A 14,438-nucleotide genomic window follows, 5' to 3' on the forward strand; every position below is an offset into this window, starting at 1 on the left:
GTTGGCTGATCACTATAACGTGAGTTGTGTCTCTCTTTTCCATTTGGTCCACAAACAGTTGAATTGTTGGAAATGAGAAATGGGTGATGTTGATTGGAAAAGATAATAATGGAAATTTGAATTTGAATGATAACCAAAGATACTGTCACATCAAAAGCATAAAGTGCGGCAAGAGGCAACGGGCTCAAGGAATCATTAGAAAGTAGGACCAGATACAGCATATTCTCCTCCTTGATGTAGATCACGTTTCTGTCGCCAAGGAAAAGTGCTGAGCATTTCATATGGACAAAACAAAGTTTTGTTCATGTAGTGTATTAACCCGAAATCTTTATTTAGACCAAACGATTTTTATTATACAAATGAATTCAAAAGAGGCAATGCATAATCACACATGAAAAGTTTTATAACAATAAGATTATTTTAAAAACAAATAATCTACGCAACACTCTGAACATTAGGACATGGCATGGTATGCATGGAGATTTTATGACCTTGAAATGAATTTTCCGTGTAATAGAAGATATATAGGACAATATATAATAAATATTTATAATTTTACAAACATATATAAGCAATTTCACATACTAGATCATAGTGATAAGAATTTAATTTAAATATAAAATGTGTAAATAATTTTTAAATTGTCAATCAATTAAAATCGTCAAATCATTAATAATAGTTGACTTTTATTATAATTATTTAAAAATTATTTATATGATTAATCAAAATTTATCAATTATATAATTTTTTTTACATTAATCGTGTATAAAAATTAAACTTCAATGATAATCATGTATATATTTTTCATTTGTGCAATTTTTTTTTGCCTTTTTTATACGTGTAATGTCCTTTTCTTGAAATAAACAAATTAACTATTGATTGATATATGTTGTAATCAACATTTTTATTTAAATAAATACACCTTCATAAATGTGGAATGGCAAGTAGTGAATTGATAAATTAATTGAAAATCATCTAATAAAATTTTGAAATTATTATTATTTTTTATATATAAAACGGTAAATAATTCGTATACAATTATAAAATTATGAGTTCAAATCTAAAATATAATATTAAATTTAACAATATCAACTTAAACTGTATTTTACCATTAAATTTTGAAACTATTTAATCAACACAAAAACACATTATAATTTCTCTTGTAAATACACTATAATCATATAAAATTAAACTGGCGTGTTGATTCTAGTTTGTTTTTAAAGCGTGTTGATTCTAGTCTTAAGCAAATACGGACTTTAATATAAGATTACAATAGGAATAACTGTCCAAATAAAATTGATATAAATCCATAAATAAATAAAGTAAGAAGCGCGTTCGCTTCCAGTAAGAAAAAGACGGTGTTGTGAGGGCGTAGTATATGATATATCTTGGCTTTCCGTGGGAAGAGCATTTTTTTGGAATCAAGACATCATGCGACTGCGAGGGAAAGACACGTTTGAACTTCGTTTCCACTTTCCATAACAAAAAAAATAAAGCACGTTAATTTTTCTTTGATGTTGAAAAGGCACGTTAATTTAAATTAAGGATTGTTATATTTGTTCCTTGTTGTATGGATATTCATAAATATTTTTCCTTAAATTAAATTAAAATAAAAAATTAAACGATGATTATGAACAAGGGGAGACGGCATCTCCATGATGCATCATGATGATTCATGACAGCCGGTAATGGTTTAACGTGTCAACAACATGCAACCCATTTTCTAAAACTAAATAAATGTATTTAAAATTAACTTTACTTTTTATTCAATCCTTTTAAAGCATTAAATTTGATTTTTGAGTCTAAAGATTTCCTAAAATGAAATTTAAACAAAATTAATCTTATAACAAAAAATAATAGTTTTACTTTTTAAAACTATTTTTATCTATATTTGTTTGTGAAAAGAATGATTTATCGTATTTATATATGTAGTAGATGATATTGCAACACATCATTAATATATTTATAATTTTTTATATTAAATATATAGAAATAAACTTATAAAAAAAATTATATGATACATCCAGTTATTTATAAGAATGATTGTAAAGATAAAAATTTTATTGGTCAAATAATTTATAAAAATTAATTTTAGTAAAAATCATAATATCTCTATTATCTAACAACTCTTTATAAATTGTTAAATCCAAATACTTTATAGAATTAAAATATATTGTATTTACAAAAATTGGAAAAAAATAATTGTGAACCTTGTGAAAGTTTTGAAAAATGGAAACAAATATTTTGAATAAATAAGTAAGAGAGAGGCTGGCTAAGTAGTGCTTGGTTGTTTTGGTGACGACTAGGATTTACTCGTTCTCTCTCTGTCTGTCTTTCTGCGTGTGTCGCAAAGGTGACAGTTGGAGACCACATCTTCTCTTCTCTTATATTCAACAAATAGTTGAAACTTTCATCACTTTCATTTTCAACATACTCTTTCTTGAACTTGTCTTGTTTTTCTTATAAGACCACATCAACTACAACAACACATTTATGTCAGATCTCAAATACAGTATCATTTAGTTTTCAAACAAAATTCAAAAACTGGTATGTTTCTTTACTCATTTTTTCTGCTTAATAACTTAGCTAAACCCTTTTATCTCAAAAATATTGATGCATTATTTTCGTATGTTTTTTTTTTAGCTTAGGTATTAACTTTTTGTGACAGTGATGGGGATTTTTTGAATATGTAACGCTCTTATTAATTAATTGCCGATAGTCAAGGCGAGAACAAAGATGAAAAGTGAGGGTTCGACAAGTTTTTTTTAATTTTTAATTTTCTTGTTGGGATTTTATTAGATTTTGAAGCAATGTAGTGAAGTCAAAGGGGTTTTTTCAACTTTACCACAAACTTAGTGCTTCAACTTTTTTTCCTTCTACCTTTGTTTTTCTCTACTTTCTTCTTCTTCTTGTTGTTGTTGATTTTGGCAGCTCAGAAACAGTTTTCGATCTTGTACTGTCTATTAGTTGAGTGTTTGCTTCCGTGTCTTTCAGATTTCAGATTCAGGTGAATGAATTAAATTTTAGATTATTTGACAATTTTTTTGTAATTTTGTTGTTTTTTATTTGTTATTTCAACAAATCTGCTCACATTTTGTGTAAATTCTTTAAAATATTACTTAGATCTAGTGCTTTGTTCCGTGCATCTGTCAGAAAGATGTAGAGGAATCGCTAGCTAGTTACATTTTTTATTTTATTTTGGATGATGGAGTTTTTTTACCAAATTTCAGATGCTTACAATTGATTGAGACTTGAATGATGTGTTTTTATGTTTAGGAATAATAATTCAACTTTAATATTTCTTTCTCTTATCACAGTACTTTTGAGGTATTGATTTGCAATTTAAGATTCACTTTTGAAATTCGGTTTTAGTCTTTAACTTTATGCCTGTGTTTGTTCTTGAGAAATGGTATAAAGTTAATTACAATGCTGATGATGAAGATCTGATGTACTAAATTTCTGAATTTCAGGGTATTAATTTTGGACAAATCTTTGTTCTCAAATATGGCATCAAAATCATTCAAGGCAACCAGATCATCTCTGTCAGCAACTTCTGATGCGTCTGAAGCTCAGAAGCCTCCTTTACCTCCAACTGTAACATTTGCCCGAAGAACTTCCTCGGGTCGATACAGCAGTTACTCCAGAGATGATCTTGACAGTGAGCTAGGAAGTAATGACTTCGTGAATTATACGGTGCATTTACCACCAACTCCTGATAACCAACCCATGGATTCAACAATCTCACAGAAAGTTGAGGAGCAGTATGTGTCTAGCTCGCTATTCACTGGAGGATTCAACAGCATTACTCGAGCACATCTAATGGATAAGGTGATAGAATCTGAAACAAACCATCCCCAGATGGCTGGTGCAAAAGGGTCTTCATGTGCAATTCCTGGTTGTGATTCTAAGGTGATGAGTGATGAACGTGGTGAGGATATTCTTCCTTGTGAGTGTGACTATAAGATATGTAGAGATTGCTATGTAGATGCAGTGAAAACAGGAGATGGAATGTGCCCGGGATGCAAAGAGCCATATAAGAACACAGAACTCGATGAAGGGGCTGTCGATAATGGACGGCCACTTCCACTTCCTCCCCCAAATGGGATGTCTAAAATGGAGAGGAGATTGTCCTTGATGAAATCAACAAAGTCGGCACTGATGAGAAGTCAAACCGGTGATTTTGATCACAATCGGTGGCTCTTCGAAACAAAGGGTACCTATGGTTATGGCAATGCTATATGGCCAAAGGAAGGGAATTTTGGAAATGGAAAAGATGACGATGTTGTTGAGCCAACTGAATTGATGAACAGACCGTGGAGGCCACTTACACGGAAACTGAAGATACCTGCTGCTATTCTCAGCCCATATCGGTACAAAAGTCTTTTGCATGTTATTTTCATTTTCAATAAAAATATATTTTTTTTCCGAATGATCATAACTGTCCACTTTCTTTTATTCTGAATGACCATATGGCTTCACTATATTTGATAGTGCAAGTAATATGTTTGAAACTTCAAAAATTGATGGACAAGTTTTTCTCTTCTCTCATTTTTTAAAGTACTGTTGTCATTATATACTGGATATAATAAAAGAGTCGAAATCTGCTTGATATTGTGATTGTGCTGTCGTCAGCGAACTACCAACTTTACCATATTATATCAGCCTGCTTTATGTATTCCGTGTAATTGTAATGTTATGTTTTACGCTGTAATATAGTTATTAACCTGAAATCCACTTGTGTTTTTTACAGTCTCATCATTTTTATTCGTATGATTGCTCTCGTACTATTCCTAGAATGGAGGGTCAGACACAAGAATACCGATGCAATTTGGTTATGGGGAATGTCTGTTGTTTGTGAAATATGGTTTGCTTTCTCTTGGCTTCTTGATCAGTTACCCAAGTTATGTCCAATAAACCGGTCCACCGATCTTAATGTTCTGAAGGAAAAGTTTGAAACACCGAGTCCCGACAATCCTACTGGAAAGTCTGATCTGCCAGGCATAGATGTATTTGTCTCAACTGCTGATCCAGAGAAAGAACCACCCCTTGTCACAGCAAACACCATCCTGTCTATTTTAGCTGCTGATTATCCAGTTGAAAAGCTTTCTTGCTATGTTTCTGATGATGGGGGTGCACTTTTAACTTTTGAGGCAATGGCTGAAGCTGCCAGCTTTGCTAACGTGTGGATTCCATTTTGCCGTAAACATGATATAGAGCCTAGGAATCCTGAATCATACTTCAACTTAAAGAGAGATCCTTATAAAAACAAAGTGAAACCTGATTTTGTGAAGGACCGTAGAAGAGTGAAGCGTGAGTATGATGAGTTCAAGGTCAGAATTAATGGTTTGCCTGAATCTATCCGTCGTAGATCAGATGCTTTTCATGCAAGAGAGGAAATCAAGGCCATGAAACTTCAGAGACAAAATAGGGAAGATGAACCTACAGAACCCGTTAAGATTTCGAAAGCAACATGGATGGCTGATGGATCTCATTGGCCAGGGACTTGGTTGAACTCTTCACCTGAGCACTCAAAGGGTGACCATGCTGGCATAATTCAGGTACTAAGTAGCAAGCTTGTAAAATTGTTGTTTTGTTGCAATCTGTGATATTATAAAAAGTTGCAGCCAAATGCGGCTGACGTGGTCCATTGTGGCCACATAGGCATCAAAAAAATTGATGTCGCAGCTCAGATCTCAGTTGCAAACTTTTTTTTTTAAACCATGTTAATTAGATCCTAGAAGTTCAATTTATTCTTGAGGAGATGAGAATGGATAATTAACATGTGATGAATTATATTTTGCAGGTGATGTTGAAACCTCCAAGTGATGAACCACTTCTTGGAAGTGCAGATGATACTAAGCTTATTGACATGACTGATATTGATATCCGTCTTCCCCTTCTTGTTTATGTTTCTAGAGAGAAACGTCCAGGTTATGATCACAACAAAAAAGCTGGGGCCATGAATGCATTAGTTAGAGCTTCAGCCATCATGTCCAATGGTCCTTTTATACTCAATCTTGACTGTGACCACTATATCTACAACTCCAAGGCAATGAGGGAAGGTATGTGCTTTATGATGGATCGCGGTGGTGACCGTCTCTGCTATGTCCAGTTCCCTCAAAGGTTTGAGGGGATTGATCCCTCTGATAGATATGCTAATCACAACACTGTCTTTTTTGATGTTAACATGAGAGCCCTTGATGGACTTCAAGGGCCAGTCTATGTAGGAACTGGCTGTCTTTTTAGAAGGGTCGCCCTTTATGGTTTTGACCCTCCACGATCCAAAGAACACCACGCACCTTGCTGTAGTTGTTGCTTTGGGCGTAACAAGAAGAAGCATTCCAACACCTCAGAAGAGAACCGGGCACTAAAGATGGGTGACTCTGACGATGAAGAGATGAACCTTTCATTCTTTCCTAAGAAATTTGGAAACTCAAGTTTCCTTATTGACTCGATCCCAGTGGCAGAGTTCCAAGGTAGGCCACTTGCTGATCACCCCGCTGTGAAAAATGGACGCCGTCCTGGTGCTCTCACCATACCACGTGAGCTTCTTGATGCATCGACTGTTGCAGAAGCCATCAGTGTGATCTCATGTTGGTATGAGGACAAGACTGAGTGGGGACAACGTGTTGGATGGATCTACGGATCAGTTACTGAAGATGTGGTCACTGGTTATAGGATGCATAATAGAGGATGGAAATCGGTTTACTGTGTGACGAAACGTGATGCCTTCCGTGGAACTGCTCCCATCAATCTCACCGATAGGCTGCATCAGGTTCTTAGATGGGCTACTGGTTCAGTTGAGATATTCTTCTCAAGAAATAATGCAATTCTAGCCAGCCCAAAAATGAAAATTCTTCAAAGGATCGCATACCTTAATGTTGGAATTTATCCGTTCACTTCATTTTTCCTTATCGTCTACTGCTTCCTTCCCGCACTCTCCCTCTTTTCCGGACAGTTCATCGTTCAAACACTGAGTGTCACTTTTCTTGCTTATCTTTTGGCCATTAGTGTGACGCTGTGCATTCTCGCTGTGCTTGAGATTAAGTGGTCAGGAATTGAGCTAGAAGAATGGTGGAGAAATGAGCAGTTTTGGTTGATCGGAGGTACAAGTGCTCATCTAGCTGCTGTCCTACAAGGTTTACTCAAAGTCGTAGCAGGTATTGAAATTTCATTTACATTGACTTCAAAATCCGGTGGTGATGACGTGGACGACGAGTTTGCTGATCTTTATGTTGTTAAATGGTCATCCCTTATGATACCGCCAATCACAATTATGATGGTTAACATAATAGCAATAGCTGTTGGAGTTAGCAGAACTATTTACAGTACAATACCGCAGTGGAGCCGTTTACTAGGTGGTGTTTTCTTCAGTTTTTGGGTGTTGAGTCATCTATACCCTTTTGCAAAAGGTTTGATGGGAAGAAGAGGGAAGACACCTACCATTGTTTTTGTATGGTCAGGTCTAATAGCAATCATAATATCACTCCTTTGGGTGGCTATCAATCCACCAGCTGGTACCGACCAAATAGGTGGTTCATTCCAGTTTCCATGATGGGTCGGTTAGTTCAGTTTTTTTGTCAGATTATTACAATTTTCCTTTATTCTTTTTTCTTGAGTCAACAACTCAGTGATATAATAGTAAGTGAACTTAAATTTACTCTTAAATTTACTCTGTTTAGTGTGCTTCTGAATTTTATTCATAAAGTTGTTTGATGCTGAGACACTGTCCGAGGAATATTATTAGCTTAGTGACTTATCTGTTCTATATTTTGTTTAAATCTGTCACTGCTGCCTCAATTAGTAAACCTTACATATGTGATCACTCTTATTATTATGCATAAACCAAGGAATATGATCACTATTCTTGCCATTACATAATGTATTTAACACTCAGTTGATTAAAATAATTTTAAATGGAAATTTTATTTACATTTAAATGTGTTGATTTAGACGAAATTAACCGATTCAGAGAGCCAATAAGAGCTTAAAAATTCACATCATAGAAAGCCTAGTTAGATTTGAAGTTCATTTGTAGTATTTTGTTATATCTATTCTGCTAAGCATAATTTGTGGATTTGGATCCTCTCCAACATCATATTCAAAAAATTGTCCATTATTATAATTATAAGCACGAGGGAAATGCAGGACACTCGTTAAGCATTAAAAACAAGAAATCAAATTTTGGAACGTACATATTCAGGTTTCTTTGATTGTGTTTTACCTTTCTAGTTTTTGAAAGCTATTTTATAAATAAATTTTAGAAAATTGTTTTTAAAAAAGAAAATTTAAAAAAAAATCTGTTTCACAACTTTAATTTTTAAAACAGTTTTTAATTAAAGAGTTAAAAAAATTGAAAAATAAAAAATAAAATATCATTTATTTATTTTATTTTTCTAATTTTAAAAATTATTTAGAAATGTGGGATTTTAATTACTTAAAACTAGCCGGACCAACGCCCAACATTCTATTTTTCTTCTAATCCCCTTTTTTTACAAATTTTTATTTGAACCATTCGCATTGCAACTTTGTTAGAATTTTATTTTATTTTTTTATAGATAAGATAATGTAATTAACACTATAAATTCATATAATTGTGAGATCTTTGTTTGAAGTCGAGATATAATATTCAACTTAATAATATTGATATTTTTATAAATTAAACTATCGTTTCTTTATTTGTACATATGAAGTATCAATTTTTGACTTCTATTCTAATACTTTAATTAAAATGAATATTATGATTGTTTGGTTCAAAATCAATCATAATTTGATATTGGGTTTTATTTAAAGTTTAATAGAATGAAGATTGTCAAAAATTGATAATTCACCATAATAATTAATCATGAATAAGAACAAATGATTGACAATGAAAAAGGAAGAATAAAGTGAACCAATTATATTATATCTTTTAGGTTGTGAACACTATTTTCTATGACTGATTCATTACAATTAATCACAAATCTAGCAAAAAAAATTGACAATAGTTTAATAAAAAAATCCACCCGTAAAATATTAATAAGTTTTTTTTTCAACAACCGATTAGTAATTAGTATTATTAATATTGTTAGTATTTTGTTGAAAGAAGAAATCGAATGTTTTCTGATCACTTCATTTCTTAACTTTGTCACCTCAACCACAAATTAACTTTATATTTCAATTTTTAATATTTTTAAAAGACTATCAAAATTTGTAATTTGATTTTAAAATAATTTTAATCATAAGAATTTATAAGATTTGAAAATATTTTATGAATTTATGAGATTTCAAACGACTCTATAAATTTTTTAAATCTTACAAGATTTTTTATAAGTAGTAAAAAGTGTTAATTAAATACCACTTTTTTATATATATAATATCACTAAATTTCTAATTGAATACTTCATTGTTTTTTATCACAAAATAATCTTTTAAAATATTTCAAATATTTATCCAATACACCCTTGAAGATAAGACCAGAAATGAAAGTCTTAACCATCTGTGGGAAAATTGCGGTTAGGGATGGAAAAATATGCATACGATCTCATGGGATTGGTTTTATTAAAACTTAATTACATTGGTTTTATTAAAACTTAATTACATTGGTTTTAACCCATTTAAATCAAGCTGTTATAAATAAGTATTTTTATTTCTGACAATAATCAATCAGTCTTACACAGTTAATTTTATTACTAAAAAAAATTGAATTAATTTAAAAGTGTATAAACCTTATATAAGTATTTGACTTTGCCACAATATTTTATAAATAAAGAGATAAATTTTGTATTGTAATAATTCTAGAGACAATTTTACGCTACAGTTTATATAAATCCAAATCAAATTTAATTAGTGTTATATGCAGAGGAAATGAAAAAACAAATTAATTGCAAGGTTAAAATAGAATGATTTATATTTTAAAAGATAATATATTTATATTTAATATAAAACTTTAAAGTTAAAGTCAAAATTATCCAAGGATCTTTGTTTTTTAGTCACCGTGATACTGAACTCGGATAAGTATATGTGGTGGGTACCCTCTATTTTTGCATATTACAATATTAACCCCAAGATTAGTATTATATCCAACCATCTACTCTAAAACCCCAGTCAGTTATAACTAAAACCCTTTCCCTGAAACTTGAGTGAGGGTTCATCTCTCAGCAATCTGCAAAATTAGAAACCATCGTCGAACAACGATGGGTTTGATCACAAACTCTCGGAAGAAGCGCTGATATCCTCACGTCGCTGCTTCACCCCACAACAAAAATGTCAGAATCTTTATTTCCATTCATATGTTTTTGCTTCATTTTTTGTTTTTTTTACTTATATCTCTTTCTTCTTTTGCTGCTAAGGGTGCTGAGTTTAATCGAATGAAAGCACAACAACATGAGATGGTAAATTTAACCATATTTTATTAATTTTTATTTTTTATATTTTAAATTTTGATGTATATTTTGTATTCCTAATTGTACACGTTGTGCATGGGGTTTTCAATTTTTAGTTATTGTAAGTTCAAGTCATCTCAATTCTCCTAGTTTAAGAAATCATTACCATTGCCTCGTAAGTTCTGCTTTATGATGAAAATAAATTTGTTTCAAGTAAACAACACTTAGGTCCTTTGATTTGTCAAAGGTGTTATTAGAGTTTCTGAATTTATCAAAATTATTATACAAACATACTTTTGCGAGTTGTCTTGGTCCTCAAATGTGTCTTTTGCTAGTTAGTTTGTTTTGGTGAGTTAGTTTAGTCTTCGAATGTCTTTTGTTTGTCAATTTGGTTATAAAATTTACAACATAGAAGAGACGAGATTTTTTGAAGTTTCAATACATTTATACACAAATGACGCATCTCGCACATCTAGGGTCCCCAAATGACCGTTTACTCAATTTTTGTTTGCAACGTTTAGTTTCTAAGTCAAATTGAATATTAGTTTACAAACTTTTGCTTTCATCTGTGTGTATCTTGTGTGTTTCTTTCCAGTATTTCAACTGTTTTGCCTTGTAGGAAAGACAAAGGATTATATATGATGGAATGTGCTTGGTGAAAAGTCAAACTGGAGATTTTGATCTGAATCTCAAAACAAAGGGTACCTATGGTTATCACAATGCTATATGGCCAAAGGAAGGGAATTTTGGAAATGGAAAAGATGATGGAGATTTTGATCTCAATCGATGGCTCTTCAAAACAAAGGGTAACTATGGTTATGGCAATGCTATATGGCCAAAGGAAGGGAATTTTGGAAATGGAAAAGATGACGATGTTGTTGAGCCAACTTAATTGATGAACAGACGATGGAGGCCACTTACAAGGAAACTGAAGATACCTGCTGCTGTTCTCAGCTCATATCGGTACAAAAGTATTTTGTGTCAAATGTTTTTTTCTTTCTCAATAAAAGTGATCATGACTGTCCACTTTATTTTATTCCGACTGACCATATGGCTTCACTATATTTGATAATGCAATATACTGTAATATGTATGAGACTTCAAAAATTGATGGACAAGTTTTTTTCTTCTCTCATTTTTTAAAGTACTGTTGTCATTATATATTGGATATAATAAAAGAATCGAAATCGGCTTGATATTGCGATTGTGCTGTCGTCAACGAACTACCAACTTTACCATATTATATCATCCTGCTTTATGTATTCCGTGTAATTGTAATGTTATGTTTTACGCTGTAATATAGTTATTAACCTGAAATCCACTTGTGTTTTTTACAGTCTCATCATTTTTATTTGTATGATTGCTCTCGTACTATTCCTAGAATGGAGGATCAGACACAAATACTTATGCAATTTGGTTGTGGGGAATGTCTGTTGTTTGTGAAATATGGTTCGCTTTCTCTTGGTTTCTTGATCACCCAAGTTAGGTCCAATAAACCGGTCCATCGATCTTAATGTTCTAAAGGAAAAATTTGAAACACCGAGTCCCGACAATCCTACCGGAAAGTCTGATCTGCCAGACATAGATGTCTTTGTTTCAACTGCTGATCCAGAGAAAGAACCACCCCTTGTCACAGCAAACACCATCCTGTCTATTTTAGCTGCTGATTATCCAGTTGAGAAGCTTTCTTGCTATGTTTCTGATGATGGGGGTGCAGTTTTGACTTTTGAGGCAATGGCTGAAGCTGCCAGCTTTGCTAACATGTGGATTCCATTTTGCCGTAAACATGATATAGAGCCTAGGAATCCTGAGTCATACTTCAACTTAAAGAGAGATCCTTACAAAAACAAAGTGAAGCCTGATTTTGTGAAGGACCGTAGAAGAGTGAAGCGCGAGTATGATGAGTTCAAGGTCAGAATTAATGGTTTGCCTGAATCTATCCGTCACAGATCAGTTCTTTTTCATGCAAGAGAGGAAATTAATGCCATGAAACTTCAGAAACAAAATAGGGAAGATGAAACTGCAGAACCTGTTAAGATTTTGAAAGCAACATGGATGGCTCATGGATCTCATTGGCCAGGGACTTGGTTGAACTCTTCACCTGGTCACTCAAAGGGTGATCATGCTGGCATAATTCAGGTACTAAGTAGCAAGCTAGTAAAATTGTTGTTTTGTTGCAATCTGTGATATTATAAAAAGTTGCAGCCAAATGCGGCTGATGCGGTCCATTGTGGCCACATAAGCATCAAAAAGATTGATGTTGCAGCTCAGGTTGTAATTTTTTTTTTTAAACCATGTTAAGTAGATCCTAGAAGTTCAATTTATTCTTGAGGAGATGAAAATGGATAATTAATATTTGATGAATAATATTTTGCAGGTGATGTTGAAACCTCCAAGTGAGGAGCCTCTTCTTGGAAGTGCTGATGATACTAAGCTTATTGACATGACTGATATTGATATCCGTCTTCCCCTTCTTGTTTATGTTTCTAGAGAGAAACGTCCTGGTGCTCTCACCATACCTCGTGAGTTTCTTGATGAATCGACTGTTGCAGTAGCCATGAGTGTGATCTCTTGTTGGCATGAGGACAAGACTGAGTGGGGACAATGTGTTGGATGAATCTACGGATCAGTTACTGAAGATGTGATCACTGGTTATAGGATGCATAATAGAGGATGGAAATCAATTTACTGTCTGACGAAATGTGATGCCTTCCGTGGAACTGCTCCCATCAATCTCACCGATAGGCTGCATCGGGTTCTTAGATGGGCTACTGGCTTAATTGAGATATTCTTCTCCAGAAATAATGCAATTCTAGCCAGCCCAAAAATGAAATTTTTTCAAAGATCGCATACCTTAATGTTGGAATTTATCCATTCACTTCATTTTTTCTTATCGTCTACTACTGCTTCCTTCCCGCACTCTCGCTCTTTTCCGGACAGTTCATCGTTCAAACACTCAATGTCACTTTTCTTGTGACCTGTGCATTCTAGCTGGTGAGGTTAAGTGGTCAGGAATTGAGCTGGAAGAATGGTGAAGAAATGAGCAGGTTGATCGGAGGGACAAGTGCTCATCTAGCTGCTGTCCTACAAGGTTTACTCAAAGTCGTAGCAGGCATTGAAATCTCATTTACATTGACTTCAAAATCCAGTGGTGATGACGTGGACGATGAGTTTGCTGATGAGTTTTCTGATCTTGTGAAATGGTCATATCTTATGATACTGCCACCCAATAACAATAGCTGTTGGAACCATTTACAGGACAGTACTGGAGCAGTTCACTAAGTGGAGTTTTCTTCAGCTTTGAGTCATCTATACCCTTTCGCAAAAGATTTGATGGGAAGAAGAGGAAAGACACCTACCATTGTTTTTGTATGGTCAGGTCTAATAGCAATCATAGTATCACTCCTTTGGGTGGCTATCAATCCACCTGCTGGTACCGACCAAATAAGTGGTTCATTCCAGTTTCTATGATGGGTTGGTTAGTTCATTCTTTGTCATATTCCTTTATTCTTTTTTCTCTTGAGTCAACGACTCAGGGATGTAGCAGTGAGTGAACTTTATGTTTAAATCTTTTTTAATCACGCTCTCTCAGTTAGAAAATCTTACATATGTGATCACTATTATCGCTATGCATAAATCAAGCAATATGATCACTATTCTTGTAATTACACAATGTATATAACACTCAGTTGATTAAAATAATTTTAAATGGAAATTTTTTATTTACATTTGAATGTGTTAACATTAAAATATAAGATAATTGGCTGGTAGACCAAGGCAAAAATCATAGAAGTTCGAAAATTCAAATTATAGAAGGTCTGATTAGATTCGAAGTTCATTTGTAGTATTTTGTTATATCCATTATGCGAAATTTAATTTGTAGATTTGGAATGTGCATATTCAATGTTTTGAAATTTTTAAAATGATCATTTTTTTTTATTTCATTACAAGTGTCCTTGAGATATGGGCACTAAGGACATTTGTTAGCACGACTGTATTTACATTTTTTGATTCAATGAGTAGTCTATATTTTTCTGAATAATGGACAATCATTTAGAGAGTGTTGTTTTCATT

General features: G+C 33.1%; 1 protein-coding gene and 1 pseudogene across 2 annotated transcripts; both read left to right on the forward strand.

The window, feature by feature from the left end:
- Positions 1-2,276: 2,276 nt before the first annotated feature.
- LOC101489000 (cellulose synthase-like protein D3) lies at positions 2,277-7,768 on the forward strand. Of its 2 annotated transcripts, none has more exons than XM_004505543.4 (4): positions 2,277-2,547; positions 3,471-4,370; positions 4,751-5,558; positions 5,804-7,768. In XM_004505543.4, exons 2-4 carry the CDS (start codon positions 3,505-3,507, stop codon positions 7,553-7,555), a joined length of 3,426 nt encoding a protein of 1,141 aa, XP_004505600.1. In that variant the 5' UTR covers positions 2,277-2,547; positions 3,471-3,504; the 3' UTR covers positions 7,556-7,768. The 2 variants fall into 2 exon arrangements, with proteins under 2 accessions (XP_004505600.1, XP_004505601.1); XM_004505544.4 differs by lacking the exon at positions 2,277-2,547 and adding an exon at positions 2,622-3,007.
- A 1,589-nt stretch (positions 7,769-9,357) lies between these two features.
- LOC101501403 (cellulose synthase-like protein D3) lies at positions 9,358-14,090 on the forward strand (annotated as a pseudogene).
- The last annotated feature ends 348 nt before the right edge of the window (positions 14,091-14,438 follow it).

This window comes from Cicer arietinum, chromosome 6 (assembly GCF_000331145.2).
Source record: "Cicer arietinum cultivar CDC Frontier isolate Library 1 chromosome 6, Cicar.CDCFrontier_v2.0, whole genome shotgun sequence".
NCBI classification, from domain to species: domain Eukaryota; kingdom Viridiplantae; phylum Streptophyta; class Magnoliopsida; order Fabales; family Fabaceae; genus Cicer; species Cicer arietinum.